Genomic DNA, 27,094 nt, shown 5'->3' on the forward strand with positions numbered 1-27,094 from the left:
TGTGGAGTCTGACCCAGAGGCAGTTTTGCCTGACCCACCTGCCTCCTGACCTTCCATCTAAGCCACTCAGGAGAGGCAGAGGGACACCTGTGGCCTGTTCTGGGGGTGATAGGAGCTTCACTTCTTGAAGAAGAAGAAAAACAGGTCCCCCAAAGCAGACAGAGCCCCAGCCAGAGCATCTGGGCTGCACTGTTAGCTAGTGGCTGGCCACCCTGGAAGAACACTAATTCAGTTATTACTAGCTGCACTTCACAGATGAAGAAAAGGTCCCCAGAGGTGCCTGACCACCACCGCCGGGGCTAGGGCCCCTAACTCCAGCTCAGGACGTCTGCTCAGCCCTGAGTTATACCCTCCCCTGTGGGCGGATGCAGGGCGCATGCTTGGAGAGAGCCTGGAGGGCTTTGGGCACTGGTTGGATCTGCACTCTGTGGGTCACCAGTCCCCATGTGGATTTTCTTCTGTTCACTGTTGGGTGCTCCCACCGCCCGTCTCCTGTCCGTCTCCTGTCCACTCAGCTGGGTAGCCGGTGGCTGCTGTTCTGGGTGGGGCGGCTGTGCTGGCTCTCCTAGCAAGTGCAGTGATTTTCAACGTGGCTAACATTTAAATAGACTAAGGCACTCAAAAAGAAAAAAAAAAATTCTCATGCCAATGCCCCACCATCAGAAATTCTGATCTGATTGGTCTGAAGTGGAGCCGAGGCAAAGTGTTTATTTATTTATTTATTTTTAAATTTTATGTATTTATTTATGAAGTACAACCAGTTACAATGTGTTGATTTCTGGTGTACAGCACAATGTCCCAGTTGTGCATATATGGTTCTAATGCAGAGCCAGCGATGAGGCAAGAAGAATGCTGGAGTTGGGACACCTGGGTTTGAATCCTGTCCAACCACTTACTATATTCCATTGCCCTGGAGCTACATTATTGCCATCTCTGAACCTCAGTTTCCCTCATCTGTCTAATGGGAATTTCGCCTCAACAGGGCTGCCATTTGATATTACCCAGTTGATAACATGGTGATATCAACATGGGATGATGGATGTGAATGTGCTTTGAAAACTTTTGGAGTGTATAAAGTGGGAGGGGTTATCATGGAGACACTGCTGGGGTCAGCCCTCGTGCCAGCCCCTCTGCCCCAGGGTTGCCAACTCACCTAGGTCCTTTCTGATAAGTTGGGTTCAGTACTCCTTGTACTCTAAACCCTCTGGAGAGGTAGAATTTAGGGGTGTGTGAGCAGCACTTCTGCTGCAGCTTTAGCTACAGGAACCACATGGACTGATGTATAGCATGACCTAGAAACCTTTTCTGAGGGTGCATAATTGCACCCCATGGGGGAAGATGGTTGCCTGGGCTTGAGGATGTCAAGCCGATCGCTCATATTCTGGAACTGCGTCTTTAAATTTTAAAGACGGGCCGTTGACAAACACTGGGCTCTACTGCCACTGTGTGGCAATACCAGAAACTGCATCTAAATTTACACTGTGGGAGAGTCATTTGCTTAAGGGGCCCAGAATGACTCAACTGGGGATGCTTGTTGAACGAGCGAGCCACGAGACCTATCCTAGGCTGCCCGTTCTCACGCCCTCGGAATCTGGAGACACACCGCGGTAGTGACTGCATCCGTCAGATGTGTCTGGAGCACTAGTTACATCTGATGGGGGTAGTTGAGAGTATGGGCTTGGAGGTAAGGCAGTCTTGGAAAAGATTTAGAATGCTACTCCTTCTAACATGTGAATTTGAACACATTTCTAGTCTCTGAATTTCATTTATTTCATCTTTAAATATGGAGATAATTTCTCTTCCAAAGAACTGATTTGAGATGATAAAATCAGTTCTGTCATATACTAAGTGCTGCGTACATGAAGTTAGTATCCTATCCTAAGCTCAGTGTTAGGGCTTCAGGATGCGGAGATGAAAAAGATGGAGGTCCCTATCCTGAAAGGGCTGATATTCTCGTGGAGGGAAACAGCAACGTCACTCCATGATGACCATGGGTGTGATGGAGGTGTGCTTGGTGCGATTAGGAGGAATATTTGTGTCTCAGAGGGGGTGCAAAGATAGAGTTGCAAAGAGGAAGTAGGAATCTGGGGAAAGGAGAGGCATGTGTGTGTGGCGGGGTTCAGACAGAGGGACCAGCTTGAGCTACACAATGAACCTGGAGACCTGCCTGTGGTTGAGGCTGCCTGTGGTATGGGAGGTGTGAGTGGAGGAGAGCCTGCCAGGAGGGACCTTGGGTGTCTTGCTGAAGGATTTCAATTTTGGACCAAAAGCTCTCAAGAGTCAAGGAAGGAATTTAAGTAGTGGATGGCTATGGCTGGGTCTGTGCTGTGCTCACTGGAAAGTGACCTCTGACTGATGTCTAGCATGGAGGACGTGGGAGGGATGGAAGGTCCCAGCAGGAAGAGGCAGCAGTGATCCAGGTGAGAAGTGAGCGCGGTCTGAACCAGGCAGGAGAGGTGGAGAGAAGGGACAGACTGGAGAGTTGTCGATGAGGTAGCTCATTCCTGGGACCTGGGGACTCATTAGACGTCAGGGGTAAAGAAGGGTCAGGCCTGGGCAGCTAGGTGGAGGGTGGAGCCATCCTCTGAGATGGCAAAGGGAGGAAAGAGATGAGGAGGAAGAGAGGGGAGATGGAGACGGAATAGTTTAGGAGGGAAGATGATGAGTGCAAATTTTGTTCTTGTTTTTGAACTTGTGCTTTTAAGATACAGGACAAAGTAAGATAGGCAAAGAACTTGAGCTTACAGTACGAGTCCAGTTTTGGGCACACTGGACTTGAGTTGTCTGGGGGCCACGTGGTGTAGAAGACATCCTTGCCTTTCCCCACATCCTCATCCCGACATCCATCCAGTTTGTGAGCCAGTCCCATGGGCTCTACATACAAGACACTGTTCCTAGTCACCCCTCCACCTCCTCAGGGGCCCACGCAGCAGGATGGGGGACGGCTGATGGAGGAGGTGGTGGGGGCAGAGGCAAGCAGGGACAGTGGAGAAAGAGGGCTGTCGCTTGGAAACGGAGGAGGACTGATGGGAGCTGGCGGAGAACAGGACGGTGGTTTTGTGGCTGACTCCGTGGGGCTGGGATGGGAAGACAGGACGTTCTCCCAAGTGGGGCTTGGTTTTCTCTGACAGCGAGAAGGCAGTATGAGGGGCAGCATGAGAGTGTGTTGCTGACAGGCGGGGGACGTGGGAGGTTCCCCAGGCAGGGTCTGGAGCTTAGGATCCTGTGGTGGGGTCAGCCCACAGCATGCTGGACTTTCTCCTGCAGGGCTCAGTGGGGCTGTGTGAGAGCGACAAGGGGAGGTTCATCCAGGGCCAAGGGGCTGCAGGGCAGGCAAGACCTGGACGAGTAGATGGTAACAGTGGAGCCATGGGCTCCCAGCTCCCGAGGGAAGGAAACAGCCGGAGAGGGCTGATGAATGGAAAATCAGAATGAGGGAGACCAAAGACTCTCATTCTCCACTGAGTAAAACCCTCACCCCATTTCTTTCACTGTAATGGCTGTCTGTGATTTGAATCAGAGAGTGGGATCTTTGGACTTTCCATGCAGAACCCTTTAGGGTACCAAGGCTCAGAGTGTGGCTTCAGTGGATGGAGGTGAGACCATGGAGTTGAGAGTGTTTCTAAGAGTGTGGCCTCCGACCAGCTGTGACACCAAACGTGAGGGTGGGACACAAGCAGACCCCAGGCCCCAGCCCGGTCTTAAGGGGTCACAGGGCCCGGGGGGAAAGTGTGAGCAGTAAGGTGCTGTGGGTCCAATGATGAACTGTGCAAGGAGGGGCCGGACCAGGGGCCTGGCAGCCCGAAGCCAGGTCCTCAGTGACTTGGGTAGGTGAGCGGGGAGTTGGTAGGTGAGGGTTGTAGGGAGTCGGGGGCCTGGTGGAGTGGGCCGGGGGGTGGGAGGAGCCCTGAAGGAGGAGCAAAAGGAAGAAGAATCCTGGCTCGCATGGCTCCAGAGAGCATGTGGGTGACAGCAGGATGAACAGCTGCCAACGGCGAGGCCAGGAGACAGTTCCGGGGCAGGCGGTGCCCTGTGGGCTGCCCTGGACCAGCGTGGCCGTCCTGCGCGCTACTCTTCCTGTTCCCCCATCCGCCACGCCCCGCTCAGCAGCCCTGCAGAGGAAAGTGGGGAAGGCCAGTCCATCTCTGCGCCTCCTAGCGAGGCTGCCACGCGCTCTATCCCTGCTGTCACTGCCTGGCGCCGGCTGACCAGCTTCCTGCCTGCAAAGCTGTGCTCAGGCTGAGCAATCTCATGGACGAGCACTCAGAAGGACGTGTGCCCGGTGACAGGCCACCTACAGCCAGGTAGGGATGCCCCCAGTTACGCTGCTTGCCACTTGACTTGGACGGGGCAGGGCAATGGGGCTCGGGCTGGGCAGAGTGGAGATGTCCCAACTCCATCCCCCAGCCGTGCCTGCCGATGGAAGCCCCTGTCAGGGGTGTTGAGGGGGTCACACAAAGGACCATGCCCTGTTGTGGGCTTGCAGACGAAGATGGGGTCGCATGGAGGTCAGGAGAAGCCGGCAGGGAGTAGGGGCCTGGAGGAAGGAAGGGCAGACGGCAGGACACTGTGGGAACTGTGCTCTTTAAGCCACTGGAGGGTTGAAATCAGAGTCACTAGCCATTTCCTAACTCTCCTCTTCACCGGGCAGAAACAGTGGTGGGGGCTGGGCAGGAGCTAGAGGTTCCCAGGAGCTAAGAGCTTGTGCAGCTCTGGAATGAGTGACTGAGGAACATTCTAGCAACGCCTTCCTTAAAATCCTCTCCGAGAAGAGACCCATCATTTGCTTAAGAGTCGATGGAGATCATTTTCTTTGACAGCAGGAGCTCGGATTCAATGGTAATAATGATGACAGTCGTAGTGATAACAGGAGCTGAACATGGGTGCTGACTCGCCCTCCTAAGCACGTTGTGAATGTGAGCTCATCGCAAGGGTTTTGAAGAGATGGAGAAAAGGGTACCCAACTTTTGGGCGGGAGCGTGGGACAGGGGGCCCCCTGGAGGGAGCAGACCCCAGTCCTGCCTCCACCTGGTCCTGTCTCCTTCCCTCTGGAGTGTGCCCTCTCTTACCCTTCACCTACCGTCCTTGGGCCCTTGGAGGAAGCTGACGCAGGCTAACTGAATGCATAACTTTATTAAATAAATGCTTTGTCACGACAGAAGACAAAGATCAAGGAGTAACATAAATTATAAGTTGAATAAATAGTATACAGCAATCTTCACTTTTTTAATAAAACGTGAGATCCTCTGGGGTTTTTTTGTTTTGTTTTTTTATTTCCTTAGGTACAAAATGCTAAACAGGAGGCGAGCTCTTCCACATTCGGGTGATTTTTTTTTCCCCCGTGTTTTCTTTTCTTTTTTTTCCACAAACAGGTTTTGTTTGTTGGTTTATTATTTTTTTAATCCTTTTCACCAGTAAAGATTATGAGCATTTATTTAAAAAAAAAAAGTCGAAAACAACAACAAAAAAAGAGAGAATAGCATTATGGTATGTATGTCTGTCAGACTATAAAGAACTACGTAATACGTGCTGTGGTTATTGCAGGTTAAACAAACAAACAAACAAACCGGTAGGCAACTCGGAATCTGAAGGAATCCTGTCTGACAACTGTCTATCCGTGTGGGCTACTGTGTGATGGTGGTGGTGGTGGTGGATCTGGGACTCAGGCTGATGGCCGGGGACCAGAGGTGGGGTGAACGGGTGCAGGGCAGCTGAACCCCCTCACCTCCCCTTTTCCCCGTCCAAAACGAGTGAAAGAGAGGAGGCCAGAGTCTGTGGAAATGACTACACTATATACTCCATTAGCAAACCAAGAAAGTACGCTTAAAAAAAGACACCAAAAACCTAAGAGAAAAAAGAAGTGGAGAAAAGTGCAAAGTAATTCTTGCACTTTAGTGGTTTTAAAAATAAAGACAGTACAACACCCAGGTTGCTGGCTGGTAACGTCCGTTCCCTTGTCCCACCACTTCTTAAAACTTAGCCTCCTTTCTCTTGGAAGCCAAACAGATCCTCTCCGAGACCAGAGGGTGGCTTCTCCTCGGCTCACTCCTTTCTGAAATTCCCATCTGAGCTGCAGCCCCCTTGGGGACTGCAGATGGAGCAGGGGACACTGCCCCACTTGGGTAGCCCTATGGCTGCTGATGAGCTGGGTGATGGGAGAGTGGTGGTCCAGGCCCATCTCCCCAGAGGAGGTTGGCCCTGCTGGGTTACCATGGAGACCACTGAGGTGGTGATGGGAAAATGGACAAGGGGTCAGGAAGAGGGACTGACTACACAGGGCCCCCCACCCTCCCCCGTGCGGGGGCTGAATGTCTCCAGGCCTGTCTGTCCAGGCCTGGCTGTCTGAGAAACTTTCAAGTCTCTTCCTTCGCAGATGCCCTGCATTCCCTGGTGGGTAGCTCAGCTCTGCGGGAAGGAGGATCAGTCCTGGCAAGGCGTCCCTCCATCACCTGGCAGCAGTGGGGGATAAGAGGTCTCCACTGCCAGAGTGAGGTGAGTCAAAGGGGGTTGGGCAGAGGCCTCCTGTTGGGGTGACAGGGCAACGTTTAGACTTGAGGCCACAGGAAACCCGGAGCCTAAGGCCCTCTAGGTGAGCAGACGGTGGCCAACAGGCAGCCTGGAGTCAAGAGGATCCCTGCTCAGGACTTCACAGCTGGCAGCATGCGACACCTGCCTTCCCCCTACCCTGCCCGGGGGAGGTCCACCTTCCTCAATGACTCCCTCCTCATGGGCTTCCCACTCTGGGCTCAGGCCAGACCTTCCTCTGTCCTGAAGGTCCAGCATCCTCTAGGGAGTGGCCAGCTGACCAGAATCCACTCTCCCCACCCCCCTGCAAGAACTAGAGACTCACAGGTTTGGGTGAGTTGGCATGAGATCTGGAGACCTGGAGAGATGCGTGGCATTAAACCAGGCCATAGTCCCCTACCTTATGGCTGACAGCAAAGAGCCCATGGGAGGAGCAGAGGCCCATTCAAAGTCCAGTAAACAGGGGAGCCCCCTCTCAGGAACCAGGAGCCTGGCCTTGGGAGGGATGGGGTGGGGTACGCAATTCCTGGCTCAGTCTTTTCTTAGGGGGCATGGCACCCCAGTATCCACCTGGCAGATCCCAGTTAGAGGACTGCTCAAGGTCCAAAGAAAGAACAGGCAGAAAGAAGAGTAAAGTGGGAAGGCTGACGATACTGGCCCAAGACACTGAAATGTGAGCCGGGGGTTTGGGGACAGTTGTGCAGAGAGATGGGGCACACTGACACAGAAGCACAAGTCAGTCCTTACGGCTTCCATCCATCCCCATCAGGCCCTTTGTCCTCTGAAGATTGACCACCTTTCCCATCCCAGTCGACTGTCTTGTCCGGGAGAGCCGGAGACGTCCCCCAAGTTCAGAGCTGCAGGCTTTCCACCTGCTGAAATGTTTTCGCTCTTCAGCTGTCCCTCTTCTTTGCCCCAGGTTCGCTTCTGGAGTGGTTTCCATGGTGTCATGCCAACAGGAGAGTGGAGAGATGTATGTTCACAGCAAGAAAGGGTCTCCTTTGCCACGTCCAAGCCCCCTTTCCTGGCCAGCAATGTCCATCCTCAGAGGACAGTCCCAGGACCGCCCACGTGCTGGGGGAGTCAGTGAACAATAGGGTTTTTCTTGGTTCGGAATCTGGCCTCCAAACGACAGTACCCCCAAAGCATCCATTCCCTGGCTGTCCTGGGCCTTTCTGCCATCCTCCACCCCAGGAAGGAAGCCAGAACTGGCCAGAGAGGATGAACAGCTTGGAAGACTCTCCGGCCTCAGTCCCCCATTGCAGGGTGAAGGTGGGCACTGGAGCACACAGGCTTGTCCCTTCAAAAGCCCAGCCAGTCTCTCTGGATCTTTGTTTCCATACAGCTGCTACAGTCTAGAAACCACCTAAAGTAACCCACCTTCCCTGGCTCAAAGGCCTGGATTAAGCTCATTTCTCTCTTACAATCTGTTCCCCCTAAACTCTCCTTCCTCTTAAATCCCAGAGGGCTTAGAAGGGACCCAGGGAAGTTTCTCTTCGTTTTGTCCCCTTTTCTGTCACTTTGCTCCAAAGCTAGAACGGGACAGTCAGCCTCCTGTCCCTCTAGCCCTCTGCCCCTCCCTCCATCTGCTCTGGCCTGCACAATCACTTTGACTGTTTCCTCATCTCTATCTTTTCCATCCTTATTTCAGTCTGTCTCCTGCTCTGCCAGCATGAAGGCTGAGAGAGGTTTTCCAACTGCAGGCTCTGTCCAGGTGACACGAAAAGGCTGGGCAGGACCAGTGGGTCAGATGGACCTGTTGGGTTCATTCGGTTTAGGGCCCAAAAAAAGTGACTTCCTGAGGGTCTAAAGGTGAATGAGGTGTCCTGGGGAGCAGGGTGAGTGCACCACTGGGTGTGTTCATTGACCTGGCTTGTTGGTACAAATGAACACACGTGCACGTGGGACATCACATACACACAAAAATCCAACACTGTGTCCCACAAAGGGTTGAGTTTGCTGCTTATGGGAGATGGGCAAAACTGATATTATGGGTTGTGTTAGAAGGATTGAGTTTTCTTGGTTTTCCCAGAATAAGGATGCTCTTCAATGCCCCCATAGAAACTACTTGGAGAAGTTAATGCAAATTGACAGAAAGGAAGGAATAAAGGAAAAAAAAAAATAAAGAAAATAGATTTATATGCCTATATATGACTATATGGAGCCTTGTAGATAAATACAAGCCCACTTTTCTTTCTTTCTTTTTTTTTTTTTAAGCCTATCCTCCCCCATAGAGGCTGTGCGAGTTGGGAGTTAGAGGCAATGAAGGGCTGAAACCACAGGCTTCATTCAGCATGTCGTTGCTTTAGCCACCCTGGAAGAACATGTCTTTCCACTATTGGGGTGTGGCATGATTTCTCAAAGTTTGCCCCGGGGAGTGAAATATGCATGTATACTTAATATTCACGCATCTTCTTAGGAACACCTACTTATCTAATATCACTTGGTTGTGAATTTGCTCTGTGTTGAGAGGAATGGAATGCAGTTTAGTGTTTGTAAATTGGGGGCAGATAGAACAGAGTGCTGGGGTGGGAGGAGAGGAAGGACAGGGATTGAGCCGTGCAAGCTGCTGGCTGCAGGAGGAGACAGATCCAGGAGAGGCAATGACACCTGTTGTCTTTTCCCTTCTCCCCCCTGCGACCCATCCAGACTGGGCAAACTCCAAGGCTGCCATCACATGCTACACCTTGGGCCACACCTTCTAATGCCCAAATGGCTCCCCAGCTCGGGCCAGGGCTGGGTGTAAGGATGGATGCTTCTGGCCCATGTTCTGCTTTTCCTTCGTGTAACTATTCACCGTTCCCTCTCTTACACACGTATGCTTCCCTCCCTTCTCTTTCTCTTGCTCCTCCTCTCTTGCCCTCCCTGTTCATTCAACTTGCCTCAAAAAGAAAACCTTTTTTTTTAAGGGGGGTTCTTCTTAGCTTTTTGCATCTCCATTGTTGCCGTTTTCAAAGTTGAGACCTTGCGAGAGATTCCGAGGTCCTCAGTTTCCTCAAATAGATAGATATATGCTTTTTTTTTCCCTTAAATGAGATGAAATGAGTGGCATCCTGGGGTGGAGGGAGGTGCTGGCTGGAGTCAGGGCTAGGGGTAGGATGGGGTGAGGGAAGGATGGGGAGGGGACGCATCACTCAATGTTGCTGCTGTCGAAGGTGTGGCACTGAAAGTCCCCGTCGACATACTCCATGCCTGGCAGCTTCATTCCGTACTTGTCCACGCACCAGCAGATGCCACGTTTGCGGCCACGGGAAGGCTTGCACTGGGGTGGGAGAGTGACAGGAAGTGAGGACGGCCGTACCCTGAGGCTCTGCTTCTACCTGGCCCTACGTCTCCCCCTGTCCCCCAAGACAGACCCTCACACCCAGAGAGCTGAGGGAGCTGTACCCAACCCTTGGGGTTCTGGTGTCCACGCTGCCCCAGAGGACCTGGGGAAAAGTCCTAATTTAGGCAGTCTGCCCTTGGCTAGCTCCTACAACTTTTTTTTTTCATATCACCCATTCAGGGTCCTCCAACTTGGTATTCTCCAGAGAGCTACGTGACCCGATAATGGCGATTATAATAATAGGAGGCGTCACTGGTGTAGCTGCATCAGGTCCCAGACACCACTTAGCACTTACTGTATCCTGCGTACTGCTCTAAGTGCTTTCCCAAGCTGAATCCATTATTCCTCATAATCACGTGAGAATAATAGGTACAGTTATTCTCCATTTTAATGAGAAACTGGAGGCAGCAACATTAACTAACTGGGGTAAAAGAACACAATTCGTAAGCAGGGGAACCAAGGACTGACCCAAAGCCTTCTGGCTCTTGGCTTCTAACTGAGATGAGGGGTGCCCTAATGGAGCATCAGAGTCACCTGGAAGGGAACTTGTTACAAATGCAAAGTTCCCAGAGTTCACCCCATCAGAAACTCTGGGGTGGGGCCCAGCAGTCAGTGTTTTAACAAGCCCTTGGGGTGATGCTGGTGCCCTGGGAGGTCTAAGAATGACTGCCCTAAGGCCATGTGTACTCCTTAACAGGCTAATAGTACCAGTTAACCAGCAGTAGGGATGCCCAAAGGGTAGTCTGGTTGTGAATGGGACACAAAATGATTTCAGGTGGTATGCAGTGAGAATACAGAGTCATACATGTGTATATTTATGTGTATATCAGAAAGTAACATGCACAAAGTGTGATGCGATGCGGTGATAGAAATAGAAACTTTCCTTTTTAAATGATTTCGTGTACATGAGGCGAGTCATTAAAATGTCAGTAGACTCTAGTGTAGGAGGGAACAGGGAACATCATGATTGTCACATGTGCCAGGAGATGGGAGGTTTGGGACACACTGTGGTTAATGACAGAAACCTAGGCATTCAGAGGTAGGGGTTTTGGGCAAGTGCTATTCCAGGAGCCCCCTGAACTTGGGGCATGGGATGGGACGTACCTGCTTTCTCTTGTAGAATCCTTTGCGGTCACAGTTGGGCAGGTAAACGGCGCGGGGCACCATGCGCGGGCTGGCTTTGAGCTCCTGCAGGGAAGCCTCCATGTGCCTGCGGCAGGGTCCCTGTGTGCGAATGGGAGGGGTGAGAGGTACGGTAGGACCCGAGCAAGCGCCTGGACTTGCAGAATGGGGTGTGGGAACTGAAGGGTCTGTGTGGAGAGTCACTACTTTTCGTTCCCATAAGTTGCTACTCAAGGTCTTCCTCTGTCTCACCTGCTGCGCCCCCTGAGGGTACAAAGTGCTGCCACGCATGCTCGTTTAGATGCGAGGCAAGGTCAAAAGCTAGGATGGTGGCAGAAGCTGCGGGATACGGGTGCAGGGGGAGATGGGAAGAGAATCCTTGAGGCTCACCTGCTCCGATTCCTGTCTTATCTCAGGTGCAGAGATGACCCGGGGGTGGGCAGTATTCTCAGCTCCCCCTACGAACTTGGACTGGGTCAGCTTCTTTCTGCGGTCCTTCTTCACAGCCTCAGCCTTCAGCTCAGAGATGCGGGTGTGCTTGGGCCGGAAGATCTTGGGCGAGTAGGTCTCCTCCGCCATCTCGGAGGTGGTTGGCTCCTCGTGCTCGCGGGAATCTCTCTCTGCAGGGAGATGGGGGCGGAGGATCAGCCTCTGTGGTCTGAGACACCACCGTGCAGAGCCCAAGGCTTGAAGGTTTGGGATGAGGAGACGGGCTGTCTGTTTTCCTGAGCTTACCAAACCGGGGAAAGCAGGGAAATAAGAACCAGAGCATAAGTTAACACTCGTGTAAGTGGTGGAAATTCCAGTAGGGTGAATCTGGGGAGACTTCATGGAGTAGGAGAATGTAGGAAAAGTCAAGCCGATACAGGAGAGGAAGTTGCACAAGAGGGAGAGGACAGTCTGGGGATGGGGGAGAACAGTCTGGGGATGTTAAGGTGGAGGGAGAGGGCTGTTTAGTTCTTTTTTTTTTTTTTTTTAACTTTTTTTTAATTGATTTATAATCATTTTACAATGTTGTGTCAAATTCCAGTGTAGAGCACAGTTTTTCAGTTATACATGAACATATATATATTCGTTGTCACATTTTTTTCTCTATGAGCTACCATAAGGTCTTGTATGTATTTCCCTGTGCCAGGAGAGGGCTGTTTAAGGGCTTGTTTGCCTGGGGGCTGGCTAAGCAGATGGGGTAGTGGCTGGAGGTGGGGCTGCAATATAAGAACACGATCTGGAGACCTAGGCTGTCTGAGAGACATAGGGGATGGCCAGCACGTGGAGAAAGGCCAAGTCCATCCTCTCGTGAGGTCTTGGTGCTTCCGGAACTGCTGGAACTGGGATCTATCTGGACTTGGGGAACTGAAGGTAGGCGGGCCCTGGGGAGTCTGGACTAGCAGGGTGATGGGGGCCATCGTGAAGAGCAGGAGGAGGAGACCTGGAGAGCCAGAAATGTGGGGTCTGGAGGGAAGTAGTGCCGGTGGGTTGGGGGGACATGGAAGCCCATGCTTCGTGCTCGGAGCTGGCTCTATGCTCTGTGTCCTGGAGTCTGGGACACAGCTCCAGGCCAAGAGGGGCAGACAGCTGGCTGGGCTGGAGCAGTTATATATAGCAGTGACTTGGTGACAGTCTATACTTAGCTGACTTATGACCTTTAAAGAACTAGGACTTTGTTCGTTTATTTGTTGATCTATTAATTCTACCTCCCTGGCCTTTTCTTGGTCCACAGATTTCCATGAAATTCCCATCTCACAGGCACCCTTTTCTGGGTCCCCACCCCTCCTCTCAGCTCCTTGACCACACCAGCCTTGGAAGACCCAAGGTGGGAGGTCTCAGATGGCTCTTCCCACGTGGGCAAGGTGTGGCCAGGATGCCATGGCAAGAGCAGGTGCAGTGCAGGCGGGGGCAGGGAGCCCTGTCTTCTCTGCCCTCTTTAGTATTCAAATTGTAGAAAAAGAAAATAGGCTTTTGGGGGTGACCCTGAATAACTCAGATGGGGTGAAGGAAAACCCTATTCTCCACCTACGCCACTGTCACTGGGTTCCCCAGGAGCCACAATGACAAGGCATTGGGATGGGAAATAGAAGGAGAGGAGTCCAAGGAGATGTGGATGAAGGATGATGCAGGGAGAGAGCAGCTTGGTGAGAAGATGAAGTTTTGTGTCCCCAGGGCAGGAGCTCCCAGCCCCTGGGGAAGTTCCAGATGTATGATAAGGGAGGTGTATGGAGACCTGGCCTAACCTGGTTAGGATGGCAGGGCTCTGGTAGGGAAGTCCCCTGCCATGAAGAAGCCTCCAGCGGTTTGCCGTGTTCAGAGTGGTTAGTTGATTTGGGTACTTATCCATGGAGAGGAAGGGAAGTGGTCCCTAGAGAAGGTGATGGGGAGAAGGCAAATGGCAAAGCAGTGGGCAGGCTGTCCCTGAACAAAATTCCACACCAGGATCCCTGTCCCCACTTCCAGCCTTTCACTCCCTCTTCCCCCCAGGTCCTGAGTTGGTGCTCTGACACACTGTCAAACTTGCTGGGATGAGGAGTCAGGATGGTGCTGTGCCTAATTGGTGGGATGACGCCTTCTAGCTAACAGAGTGATGTTTTGGCGATGTTTCTCTTGGTTGTGGGATGAGCTAGAACGGGGATGGGATGCAGGGCGGAGCAAGCCGATCACTACAAACTGAAAGGCGAGAGCTCTGTTACCTAGTAACTCAGGCCCAAACTCAAGACCCAGGCCTGGGGGAAGGGGGTGAGGAGAGGAAAAGCTAACATGGCCCGGAGGGCTGCTGAGCCCATCTTACTGAGTGACTTGCCACTTCACGCAACCTTGCTGGGCATCATCAAGCATTCTGATCCTCAAAAAGCACTTGAGCTTTTGGGTAGTGGGGAGGACCATGGAAAGGCTGGGAGCATTCTAGGGGTGCATGGCCACACCCCTTCCTGCAATCAAGCTTGTAACCAGATGCAGGGAGCAGAAGAGGGTGAGAGGGCCAGATGCTGACCAGTGCATGGAAGAAAGGTGAGCATCTTCTTTGAGGGTGCTCTGGCCTGGCCTGAAGGGCTGGCAAGCTGTCCTCAGGGGCACCTGTGGAGCTGGCCTCCAGGAGTTGCCCCTTCATCAGGAGAGATCTGAGGAAGCTGCTTACCTCCAGTGACTGGCTGTACCAGCTCCTGGAATCCCTCCAGTAGACCATCTAGTCCATTCCCCTGGGTCCAGGCAAAAACAAGAATATGCGCCCATCCTCATGGCGCTCTTTCTAGTTCTTAAAGATACCTGGAATGGGAGGTGCCATCCACTCTCCTCTGGCCACCCATTTTTGGGTCCCCCTCTCCCTGTGGTCAGAGGTTGTCACCATCTAGACGCTGTTGCACATTATCTCTCTCCTTTTTCTCCCTTTTTTAAACTTTAATTGTGGTATGATTCCTGTACAACAAACTACACATATTTCAGATGTACACTTTGATGAATTTTGATAGATGTATACACTAATGAAGCCACTACCACAATTAAGATAGCTAACACTTCCGTCACTCCCCAAGAGGTGTTGCACCTTCTCTTACAGAGCTTCTCTCTCTGGCCTGGGGGGTTGTGGAAGCCTGTTGGAAGTCTCCTGGCCCTCTGCTCATCAACAGCTCTCCTCTTCACATTTTAGGACTTTTTCTGAGAAGTGCTGTGGGCTGCCCTTAACCTTGAGTTCCCCTTCTGGGGAAGAGGATGGGGCTGTTACAGTGGTTGGAGAAACTTTGGGGCAATTTACTTGGACCTCTTAGTCTTGTCTCTGAAAGTGTTAGCCTTGGGACCAAGCAAGGATGGTACTAGGCCACACATTGTAGATTCCCGTACCTTCTTGAAGGAGCTCAAGATGTTTTTGCAAATCCTCTCTCCTTCCCGTGGCCTCACCAAGGCAGGGTTCCTGAGGGCATACCCTCCCCAGTTTGCAGGCTCTTTGCCTCTTTCTGAAGGGCAGGCTTAAAGTTTTGATGTGCCTCCCAGTTTTTGGTGCCACTTAACATCATGGGACCTATTACTTAGGCAATGGGAGAGTCGAGTATCAAAGATACTAATCAGGGTCTTGTGGTCACCTGTAGGCTCCAGAGAGACAGTGGAAACTTGGAGCAGAGCCACAAAAATGAAAGGTCTGGAAAGTAAGACCCGAGCTGGAATGCCAGAGCCAACTAGCCCTGCTCAGCTGCTTTGTGGCCGAGTCACAACTAGGCTTTCAATTTTGGAAGGGTGTAACTTTATATAAAACAAGAAAGCACAAGTAGGCTGGCAGCTTCTGAGCTGTTTTATCAAAACAAAATGGACCAAGGTTGCAGAAGGGATTTAGGTGGGATATAAAGGAGGACTTCCTGGTGAAGTTGCCCCACACCTGAATCTAATCTAGGGAATTTAGTGCAGTGTGTTTCGGAGCCCTGTCGACCAGCAGGGGTCAATACCTCCACATGGCCAGTAGATGGCGGAGGAGACTGATGGCCACAGAACGTGTCCAGGATGCTTCGTTGCAGGGACTGTAAGCAATTTTAAAATCTGGAATGGTGTGTGCCTTCCTCTTATACTTCTCTGACAACCACCCCAATCCTCCCCTCTCTGTGTGTCTGCAGCATGCATTTAAAGGGTCAGAGAGACGGACAAATGAGGACCAGAAAGGACCCACATGAGTCCAGGATGGAGAAAGCAGGTGTAGGAGGGGGGACAAGGCTTACCTGTACACAACCCCTTGATATTTTTTTAAATCTGTAACTGAAACATAATCAAGGAACAAAGGAAAACAGATCTAGGACCTCCTGCTATCTCTAGATGTCATTTTGAAAGGATTCTGCAGAGGGTGGACAAGGGCATATTCGACATTGTTCCCTCCTCTGGGAAGCAGGGCCCTTTAATCCCTTGGTCTATCCGAAGACTAAGGAAGATAGGGCTCTCTTATTGTCCTGGTATTTATCTCTGGGCTGCATTTTGATTCTGCTCCGTTCTACCCCCAATCCTGCCAGCTGGCTCTCTGATGACCCCAGCCCCTGCCATGTTAGGTGGCCAACTCAGTTTCTCCCTGATTCATGATGGGCTGCCCCTGAGGCATGCCCCCTGGTGACATGAAAATCTGCTTGAAGATTATGTCACCCTCATGTCCCAGCAAACCCAGCTGCTGAGGACCCAAAGGCATCCTGGGGTAGGCACTGCTAGTCACAGCACAAGTGCCAATGCATCCTCCCTACCCAGGCTCCACCACTGTCTGCAACCCCGCCCTCTCGCGGCTGCTGCTCCCTTGCTGGAACAGGATGATTTAGAAGCAGGCACAGGCACGTGCTCTTAAGGACCGTTCTCATTCCACCTGCTCCCTAGTCCCAATGATGGGTGGTCCAGTCCTTTTGCTTCTTGAAATCTAACCTTCCATCCTGGGGCTCTTGGTCCTGCACTGGCACCACAAACAGCCTGGCGCCAGCCTGCTGGTAGTTTCCCATTCTATCTTGACCTCATAGTCAAACATAAGAGAAAACGGGTGGCCTAGATGTTGCAACTTTGCTTAAAGAAAATGAGGCGTACTCGGGACTCACAGCTCAGAAGAATGTAGGGCTTGGCCAGGCCACCTGGCCCTGGGGAGGGGAAAATTCTCTTTTTCTAGCCAGAGCACAAGATGGGTTCGCCCAGAGTCTCTCTACAAGGAGTGAAAAGGGGAGCTGGGTTTCCACAGGCTCCCATTCTAGCTCCCTCTGTGGAATTCCAGTAAACTTCTTAAAGGAAGAACTTGGTCATTGATCTTTGTCTCCCTGGCACATGGGCTTCAATAAATAATCTTTAAATGGAGAGATGTGTGAATCTGCTCACAAGAAAAAGAGAAGTAGTTCTAGGAGCGGTTCTGTAATATAAGCTGGGGCACGTTAGAGCTCAGTGGATGCCTTAAGGGGTCATGTCACGCATACCCCTGCCTTTAAGCACAGTAACTGCCACAGGGAACCAGGAGGTGGGGAGATAAGCCTCACAAGAGTGGGAAGAAGTAGGGGCACCCTGGATTTCCTGGGCTTCTTTGATCTAAGACTGTGCTGTCCAGTACAGTAGCCACTGGCCACATGTGCCTATTTGAATGAGTAAGTATTAAGTCAAATTACAAATTCAGCTTCTCAGTTGCTTCAGCCACATTTCAGGGGCTCAATAGCCATATGTGGCCGGTGGCTACTGTGTTGGACAGCACCGATGCAGAACATTTCCATCGCTGCAGAAAACCCTACAGGACAGCTCCTCTGAGGACACTGATCTGTGTCTGGGTAAGGCTGGATGCTTCGTGCCTCCTCCCCACTTTGCCCTGTTTCCTAGTCAACTTGTAGCCCCCTGCTCTTTGCCACAACATGAGGCTTATGCGAAAATGATGGCTCATCTGCTCACTGTTTAAAAAAATGTAAGACATGTCTCAGTCTCCTGAAGTTCAACCGTTTCCCAGCTGCAGATACCAAGAGACTCAATTACACTGTGTGTGTGCCTTTGCATAAAGAAAAGGGGGACAAGGGCCGTAGGGACGGCGTGGAACCTTCCGGGGAAGCTCCAGCATCTCTGCTCCTCCCCATAGCATCTTTGACTAGTGTCTTCCCTGCCCCAGTCTCTCTTGGAAGACTCTGTTTTCTTTTCCTCTGTGGTAACAGATGTGCATGTTCTGGGCTCTTCTTAGCCTGAATTATGAACTGAGAAGGAAAGGAGCGCTGACGTTCCAAGAGAAAAAGATTAAAACAACTGTTATCCTAAGGAACAGTTGCAAGAAGGGAGGAGTTGCAAAAGGACACTGGAGGGGAGTCTTGCTGACTTGAGGTGAGTGGCAGAGGCAGGGAGCAGATTCAGAGAGTCGGAGACTGGACAACAAGAGTGATGAGCTTACCCCACTGAGCTCCTTTACAGCCCCCAGCCCATTTCAGGCCAGGAGAACCAACAGCAAAGTTGGCCATCGTAGGTATGTAACATCTCTGTCCTGAGCAGAGAAGTAAAGACACCGTATGGCAAAGCAGATAAATAGAATCAGGAACCAGACTGCCAGCGCTTAACCTGCAGTCACCCTTCCTGGAGGGAAGATGGGGCTCAATAAGTCTTGGTGCAGACGTGCTTTGACCTCTCTTAGTCTCTTCCTCACCTCTCCTTGTCTTAGTTTCCTCATCTGGGCTACTGGGAGGATGACAATAGGCCCCTCTCTACAGGGTCATGTGGTAATGAACTCTCAGCACAGGTCTCTGTGTTTGTAGATCTCTGTTGCTTCTAGCCTCCCTTGTTTCAATCATCAACTAAAAATCTGGTTGCTGTGATACACAGTTGACAGGTGTCTACTCATAGACCACAAGATCTAAGGCTCTTCAGTCTGCAGAAGGGTCTGTTGGGAAGCGATGGCTCTGCCCTGGTCTTCCCAGGTAAGAGGGACTTTGCACAAATGCTTCTGCAAACCAGTTCCCACTTAGAGAACTCAGCCTGGGAGTTCGTCCCTTGTCTAATCCCATTCCCTCATGCTACATTAAGGCACGAAATCTCGTTCCCTAAAGATGGAGAGAAAAGGTGACCCACCACTCTGCTCAGTGCAGATGTGGTAAGTGTCAAGTTGGTGACTTCTCCTCAGAATGAAAAGCTGGGGTCCCACTCACACATCTTCCACTGTAAAGGAAGGATTCTCCTCATTTTCCCTCCTTGGGGCCAAACTAGGATGCAGGATCGTGACTCAGGGATCTCTTGATCCCTGGGAGGCACCTGGTGATAAAGTTACAAGTAAGAAATACACTTATGCACAGCTCCCAAGGTGAGTATCTCCAGCCAGGTCCCTCTAGACTTGGGGAAGGTGGAGCATGCTCAGTAGAAGCACCTGTATCCTTTCTCTATACATACCCAACACCAGGCACGAGGTGGGCAGCAGCCTCTGAATGGGGGGAGGGGAGCTGAGGAGAGGGAGGAAGTGAGGGGCCATTTCTCTGACCTAGCCACACTCCCACGCCTGACTCATCACAACCCGTTCGGAACAGCACTGTTGATTAGCCACATTTCCTGAAAAGTCCGGCATGACCAGAAGGGGGCAGCAGGGAGCAGACGGTTTGAATTCTTTCTTTTTCTCCCTGGCCCCCCTGAGAGACTTGACAGGAGTCAAACAAGGGAGTCTGTCCTGTGTGACACTTTTAGTTCAGACTCTTTTCCTCCTTAAGTGTTTTGGAGCAGGAGGAGAGAGAGTGGAGACAGCAGTTCCCTCCTCAGTTATGGGATGGGCTCACTGGTGGCCACTGTCCAATAAGGTGGCCACTAGCCACATGTGGCTTTTGACACTTGAAATGTGGCTAGTGGAATTGAATTTTAAAACTTATTTCATTTAAATTAATTCAAGTTAAAAAAAACAAAACCAAAAACAATACCCGATTTGGTTATTGGAAAACTTCTGAGTATGTTTGGGACAACTTGGGTATATGAGTCTACTTTTTCAACTGTGAATCTTATGAAATCTAAAAATACAGATTATGTATTTCCAATGAAAATTTGGTGTCTGAACTGAGATGTGCTATAAATGTAAAATACACCTCAGATTTCAATGACTTAATATGAAAGAATGTAAAATATCTCATTATAATTGTTTATTTTGAGTGTAAGAATTATAATTTATTGGATATAGTGAATTAAAATATGCAATTAAAATTAATTTCACCTGTTTCTTTTTACCTTTTAAAAAAGTGTGGCTTTAAGAAAGTTTGAAATTACTTACATGTGGCTTGTGTTATATCTCAATTGGACAGTGCTCTTCTAAAGGGTCTTTAATGAGTCATCTTCACTGAAGTGACAGGGAAACTGGGGAGCATGCCTAGTAGAGCTGTGATGGTGCAATCTAAACAGTTCACATGAAGCATCTGTGCAAACCAGCAGAGGTCACGTGAAGCTGGTTCTGAGTGCAAATTCAGTCTGGGTCTTGCTTCAGGATTTGGCAAAGGAAGGGGATGATCTCTGATGGTTTAGGCTGAGAGATCAAAAATAAGGTAACCTATTTAATTTATTTTATTTTATTTTATCTTATTTTATTAATTTTATGTTCCTCAGGCATGAAACAGCTCTGGCCACCAGTCCAGGCATCAAGCTAGGATGAACAAAGGGCTGGACATCTTCTTTGCCCCTGACTGATATAAGAGCAATGCCACCAATCAGGTGTCTCTTTGCCCATTGCCAGGGGGGTTCCTATTTATTTTAAAACTCCCCTAGGGCTCACCTGGTGGTCTAACCTATAGGGAAGAGAGCCTTATCTTATCTGCCTCCTTCTTAGGAATCCCTTGTGGGAGGAGCTGCCACAGCCTCCAAGATGTATGAGGATGACTCCCGGCAATTCCTCAGATCAACCTGAGGCCCCCAGCTGCAATCTGGAGGTCTTCCTCTCCTCTCCTCCTGAAAGAGCTCAGACCCACCTGAATGTTAAAAAGCCCTGCGACCCTCTCGCTTTCTTCCTTAACAACTTTTGTGACATGCAGTTTTCTCTTTTCTTCTGATGCACAAATCCCCCAGCACTCCCTCATCCCGCCTTGACCTGAGCTCAGCTCTCAGCATCCTGCCACCCAGCTCCACGGAAGCCCTCGCCAGTGGGGGCTGGTTGCCATGGGCAGCCAGATACTTCTGTGCTGTGTGCTCGTACAGACTGCAGACCGCTGCCCAGCCAATGGGCAGGGAGGGCCTGCCTGCCCCCCCACCCCCCACATCAGCAGAGTTCCCTGTCTTTCAGGAAATGAGGTCTGGCACATGGACCGTCTGGGCTGGACACCACCCCTTTCCACCCTCCTTGCCCCCGTCTGTCACCAAACCACTGGTCTAAGCCAGAGGGACTGGGAATAAAGAAGTGCTGCACTCTCCACCTTGGGGCCACTTCCTTCCCTCAAACGGAGCGCCCCCCAGCTCTGAGCTCTGACCTCACCTTCACAAACACTGCTATGGGATGACAGCATTGGCGGTGTTTGTCAAAGGCTTTATTGCAGATTAGACGAGGCCCAGGCCAGGGCCCTAGTGCCTAAGGAAGAAAGATGGAGGTAATGGAATGGAGGCTTAGACTCAACAGGGTTCTAGGACTGAGATGGAATGCTGGCTCTGCCTCTAACCCTGCCCCTAATTCTGGACTAATGACTCGCACTTTGGGCTTCAGCGTCCTCATCTGTAAATGATGGCCCCGACTGCCCCGTGCCACGATCACCGTGGGTCCCTTCCAGCTGTTGCATTCTTTGGCCAATACCCAGACAATTCCTGGAGAGACGCGAGGGCCAAGCTAAGCTGAGTGGCCAGGCAGGAAAGGCCACTTCAACTCTCATAGAGATTTCCAGTCACTGCTCTGAATTCATATTTAAGAAGAAGGAAAAAAAAAAAAAAAAGACATCATAACAGAAATCATGGAAAGAAATAGAGCTGGAAACAAGCGTGGGGATTCTCTGGAGCAGGAACTTAGAACTGGCTTTTCTGTTTACTTGCTTCTTTATTTTTGCAAGTATGTAATAAATCTTATTGTTTTGGAAAGCATATATCCAGATTAAAACTGGAGGATGGTCTCTAGCTTGCAACTTTTGGACTGACCATGGTAGAAAAAACTGCAAAACACAAACTCAGACCAAATGCTACCAAACTGCTTCCATGTCTTTCTGGGCAACCATTCTTAGCCCTCTTCACTTATGCTTCCAGGGGGACCTCATTGGTACCCTGTCTATTTACAGTGCTCTTCCAATTTCTGGAGGCAATGGGCCTGGAAAGTGGTGGTCCCTTCTTCAAAATCTTATTTTCCATACATTAAATAACTCAAAGCTTCAAAGATATTGCTCAGGTACAAAGTAAAAACTTTAGACAACAAAAAATCACCTTCCTTTCCTGCTAGCTCCTCCCCCTCCCCTCCACTCCCCACCCCTTAAGGGGAGCACAGCTTCTGTTGGGATTCCTGCTCCCATGCCCTTTGTTGCAACCCTCCCGGTGACCTCTGGCTCCTAGGTCAGCCCGGCCCTCCCTCTGCAGCTGCAAGCCCACCTGCCGGCTCAGATCCAGCCCCAGCCCCGGGGCTGTCGCACAGCTGCTCAGACTAAAACTCAAGCCCTCAGGGGATGCCGCGGAGCTGGGGGGTGGAGAAGGGGTTGGGAGGGGAGGGAGTGGTAAGAAATGGGGGGAAAGAAGAGAAATGGGAAGAAAATGAGCTCTCACTGTGGTCAACAGGGCTTGTTCTTCCAGTCGGAGCTGACACAGCAGAAAGAGGAGAAGGGAGGGGAGGGGGAAGGCAAGAAAAGTCAAGATAAAAGCACCCTCTCTTGTCTTCCCAGCTTCCAGTTTGGTTGGTTCAGGCCATGGCCAGCCTCCCAAAGACTTGTTTCAAAGGGAGGGGATACGGGTGGGAAAGGAATCTGGCTCCTTGAGTTTTTCCATGATCTTGCTCAACCCAGACACAAATTTGGCCAATAAACCTAACTCTGGAACTTGACTTCAACATGGCACTTGGACCAGGCTGGGAGTGGAAGCCAGGGCGATGGAGGGCCAAACCCCTCAAAGAAGCAAAAGCTGAATTCATTTTTATTTAGGTAATTTTTTTTTTCTTTCCCAGAAGCATATTTTCTGTTCTTCCTCTCTTATTTCTCAATGACAGAACTGAAACCCAGAACCCACTTCTCTCTGTATCCCAAACTTCATGTCTCACAGGCACAAGAGAGATCTTCCAGACCTAGGCAAGTATGCAGGCCAGTAAAGCCACAAGGCTCCTTCTCCAAACAATGCCCAGAGCAAAGCCCGGTCCTTCCTTGACTCGACCCAGCGCACCCATATTTATTGAGCTTGTCCCAATAAATAACTCCTGTCTCCCGCCTCCCTCCAGCCTCACACACACTGCCCTCTGTTTCTGTATCTATCTTTGCCTCCGAACTGGCCAAAATAAAATGCAAGGCCCGAGCGCTCCCAGCACCGAGCTCCCGGGCGGACTCCTCCCGTTGCTCAGCAACGTGCCTAGCAAAACACCAGTCCCCGCCCGCCCTCCACTCTTCCTCCCAGAAGCTTTGGCTGCCTGCCATCTCGCCCTCCTCAGCTCCCCATTTCTGATTCCAGAAATGCAAGGATTTTTTTTTTTTGGTTGAAAAAAATCTAATTATTTAACCTCCTTCAATACATACATATATGTGTGTGTGTGTGTGTGTGTATACACACACACACATATGTGTATACACATACATATATCATCTATGTCTGTATCTAAATCTATACGGCAACTGTGGGAGGGCCAAATGCAAGTTTGCACTGCTGAAATTGGTAAGGAGAAGTGGTGGTGGTGGGGTCTGGGGGCAGCAATTTTGGTCAAAGGAGCCGACACTCTCCTCCCTCTCTCTGCTCATTTCCTCTAAGTACTGTCGCTACACCATCTTCAACTTTTGGGGGACCCACCCAGCGGCTCTCGAGCTGAAAGGCTCTAGCCAGGAGCGCCAACCCCCTTCCCATCTGTCCGGGAGGAAGACGTCAACCCCGGCCACGGGTCAAGGGCAGTCATCCTGCAGTGAGTCCGGCACCTGTCTTAGACAAGGGCGGAGTCTTCGAGAGTGTCTAGGATGGGGGTGGAGGCGGGGTGGGAAGTCTGCTCGGTGTTGGCCCAGAGGCATCGTGAAGATGTGAGCTGAGGAAGGGGCTGCGGAGAAATCTAAAGGATATCTTGCTTGGGATAAAAGCCCGTTGGGGTGTGTGTGTGTGTGTGTGTGTGTGTGTGTGTGTGTGAACTGGAAAGCTGGATGTGCCAATTTGCTCTCCCAGCAACTGCGCGCGCGCGCACCCTCCACACCAACCACATCATACCAACCACACGGTAGGGCAAATAAAAGTGGGGCCAGAATGCGGCTGAGCGATACCTTGCATACTTTCGATGTGACCGGATAGTTACCCAGCGCGCTCGCTTCCAAGCCAGGAAATCGATTCATACCTTTTTCCCTGGTGCTAAGCTTTTCCAAATCCACATCCCACAAGATGAAGGCGGGCGGGACCGCCTTTGAAAAGTGGCTCTTAATAAAAATAACTTCACAAACCAGTCTCTGGGCCCTCCGGGGCCTGCACACTGCCCTCAGTCCCTTTTTGCAGGCTGTAATCTGGAGAAAGTCTACCTCTTGTAAAGATGGAGGGGCGGCCGCCTGATGCAGGGAAACCTGCAGGGTTTGCGGGGATCCAGGCTGAACCCAGGTTGAAAAGCTCTCCTGCCTCTTCTCAAGTGCCACTGCACTCTTTTCCTGCATTATAGTGTCTGTAGTTTGCAGTTAAGAAAACTAGTGTTTGGGATGCTTGCAATGGAAGGGGATGGGGGAAGAAGGCCATTGTCCCAGTAAGAAACTACGACACAGAATAAACATTATTTTGCCAAGTCTTAACCCCTTTGGGAGAGGATCAGTAACAAGGCTGACGTCTCAGAACCCAGACGTTTTGTGTATAGTTCATGAAACTTAAAAAAAAATTAAGATCAGGTAACTTTCCAAAAGGACACCCAGTCTAAGGGGGGGGGGGTGCAGAATTGTTCTCATTGAACAAGTTAGTTCTGTCAACCTTTTAAAACCTAGACTCCAGGCACTGAGAATTTGGGGGCGGGGCAACCAGGGGGCGGGGCTACTTGGAGGCGGAGGGGAGGCTCCGGGTGCTTGGCTTTTTCGTCTCCGCCCCCTTGATTTTGCATTCTGCGTTTCCAGGGCCCCTCTTGCATTTATACCACACCCACTTGTGATCCGGTTTGAGAGACTGAGGGGCGAGGAGTGGGGGCGGATTAGCACTGGCGGGGAAGCTATGATGTCTGAATTTCACATCCCTCTGGCCTCTAAACCCTATTCCTTCCTTTCTTCCTAGGTGAAATCTGAATTGGGGTAGAGGAAAAAGAATTAGATTCAGGGACGAACACCCAGCTCAGGAACGCCAAACCCTTCCTTCCGATCCCTTTCCCCCACTCCTCCCCGCCGCAGCCCAGCTTGCTGAAAGTAATCTTTCCCTCCCAGGGAGGAAAAAAGGTATTTTGAATTTTAGAGTGTTTTACAACCTACCACAATCAACCAGATCAAGTCAAGAGCAGTGGGCGTGCACGTGGGAGGGGCATCAAAGCCCCCACCCAAAAGGCATAGCTACCAAGGGTGCGTGCGTGCTTATGTGTGCATGTGAGTGCGTGTGTGTGTGGCGGGGTAGCAGAATAGAAACGTCAAGGAGGGGCTGGTAAGGGAAGTAGGGGGCTGGGAGGGACAAAGGTGAAATTAGCACAGAAGACCGGTAACGCCTCTCTCCAGGTCCCTAGTTGAAGCAATATTTTAATAAAAGAGATCTTTTTTTACAAGTTCAGAAAAAAAGAAAAGAAAAGAAAAGAAAAACCCACAACAAAATAGGTGGATGGCGGGTGGTGGAGGAAGGAGTTGGTAATGTAACGTGCACACTTTCGGACTGGAGATTGACTACCTGGGGATTTGGACCTAGAGACCGAACAGGCGCTCAAAGTCGGTATTCAGTCGAGGGGGGAGGAGTGGGGTGGAGGAGGTGGGGGCAGGGGCGAGGAGAAGGAGCGAAAACCCGGCTAGACAGCAGCCCCAGGTAGCAGGATCCGCCAGGGCTCCAATTCCGAGGTGCAAGGACTCTCCCCGCCATCCTCCCGAGCTGCGCCCCGGCTCTAAGCCACTTGCTGGGCAGACCGCGCGGGGCCAGCATGTCCCGTGTCCCCCGCCCGTGCGCCGTGGAACTGCCTAGCACACCGAGCGCGCTCACCGATCTTGGCTTGCTCGCGGTAGCTCTTTTCGTTGAGGCAGACCCCGCGGCCGTGCAGCAGGGCGTGCAGAGGCTTCTCCTCGTCCTGCCGGGGGAGGCAGCGCAGCCCCTGGGCGCAGCGTTCAGTGTAGACGCCGCACGACTGCCCCTCGGCCAGGGCGCAGGTCATGCAGCAGCCGCAGCCCGGTTCTTTGACCAGCTCGCAGCCTAGGGGGCTGGGGGGGCACATGGAGAGGGCTTTCTCGTCGCAGGGCTCGCAGTGCACGAAGGAGCCCAGGCCCTGGGCCGGTCCCGCACAGGCGGCCAGCAGCAGGAGGACCGCGGTGAGCACCATCTTCTCCGACTCTCCCCCTTTACCTGGGGCGGGGCAGGAGAGCGAGAGTGCAGGGAGAAAGGGGCCAAAAAGGCGCGCGGAGAAAAAAAAATTTCTTTTAAATTTCCGGCAGGTAGAGCAGGTGCCCTCCCCCAATTGCAAAATGTAGGGAGCGACGGATGGCTGGGGCGCCTGCAAGCAAGTCCCAACTGCAAAGATTACAGACTTGCAACAGGTAGGGGTGGGGGGGGGGGGGAGGCGGAGAGCAGCGCCAGGTGCACGCAGAGGGATTGGAGGCCGGAGAAACAAACCCCCAAGCCCGACCGGGTCAGAACTGCGAGGGGGCTGGGGGGAGCCAAAAATTGTTCACCCTCAAACAACCACAAGAATAATGAGTTAGGAGGCTGTGGAGGAGAGGGTGTAGGGGGAGAAAAATGGATTTGTCTTCAAAATTTTTGTTTAAAATCTCAAAGTGCACCCCACTCTTTTCTAACCCTCAGCTGCCCGCAGCGCGCGGCTGCCGCGGAAGCAGGTAAGAGGTGGCGGCTGCAGCTGCGAGGGTGGAGGAAAATGTTGAAATCAAGAAATTAAAAAAAAAACAAAACAAAACACCAAACCCCTAACACCTCTTTACTCCCACTTTTCTCCTAAGCACCTCTTCGAAATTCGCAGGTTCTGCATGAAGCCCGAAGAAGGGTGCAAACGGAGGAGGGGGTAATAAAAAGGAGGGGAAAAAAAAAAAAGGAAAAACCCACACCGCTTTGCAGCTCTTTCCTAGCTCTTTTTCTCCGGCAGAAGTTTCCAAAGAGACTACGGGCTCCGGTGGAGCAGGCGCTTTTAAATAGACGGCCCCTGGCTGCCAGCCAGTTTGTAGCTGCAATTTGAGCTCCCCAACACCCAACCCAGGCAAGGATGCCAAGGAGTACAAACTCACACGGGGTGGGGGTGGGGAGAGGCCTTCTAGACACACGGGGGCTCCCCTTCTCTGCTGAACAGCGCCCTCCTCTACCCAGAATGGAAGAAAGGGGCACGGGGTGGGGGTGGGGGGTCGCACTGGGGCTGCCGAGAGGGGGGAGGAGGTGGGGGGGGCGAGTGGAAGAGAGTTCTTCGCAGCACTGTGGATA

General features: G+C 51.4%; 1 protein-coding gene and 1 non-coding gene across 2 annotated transcripts; both read right to left on the reverse strand.

The window, feature by feature from the left end:
- Positions 1-7,398: 7,398 nt before the first annotated feature.
- IGFBP5 (insulin like growth factor binding protein 5) lies at positions 7,399-26,785 on the reverse strand. The gene is made up of 4 exons (XM_031452128.2): positions 25,658-26,785; positions 11,363-11,592; positions 10,955-11,074; positions 7,399-9,787 (listed from the first exon to the last, which is right to left on the reverse strand). The coding sequence occupies exons 1-4, from the start codon at positions 25,989-25,991 to the stop codon at positions 9,656-9,658; spliced, it is 816 nt and encodes a 271-aa protein (XP_031307988.2). The 5' UTR covers positions 25,992-26,785; the 3' UTR covers positions 7,399-9,655.
- LOC116153172 (small nucleolar RNA SNORA48) lies at positions 19,978-20,122 on the reverse strand. Its single transcript, XR_004136966.1, has one exon. It is a non-coding gene; the product is annotated as a small nucleolar RNA SNORA48 (small nucleolar RNA).
- Positions 26,786-27,094: the final 309 nt, after the last annotated feature.

This window comes from Camelus dromedarius, chromosome 4, assembly GCF_036321535.1.
Source record: "Camelus dromedarius isolate mCamDro1 chromosome 4, mCamDro1.pat, whole genome shotgun sequence".
Classification (NCBI taxonomy): domain Eukaryota; kingdom Metazoa; phylum Chordata; class Mammalia; order Artiodactyla; family Camelidae; genus Camelus; species Camelus dromedarius.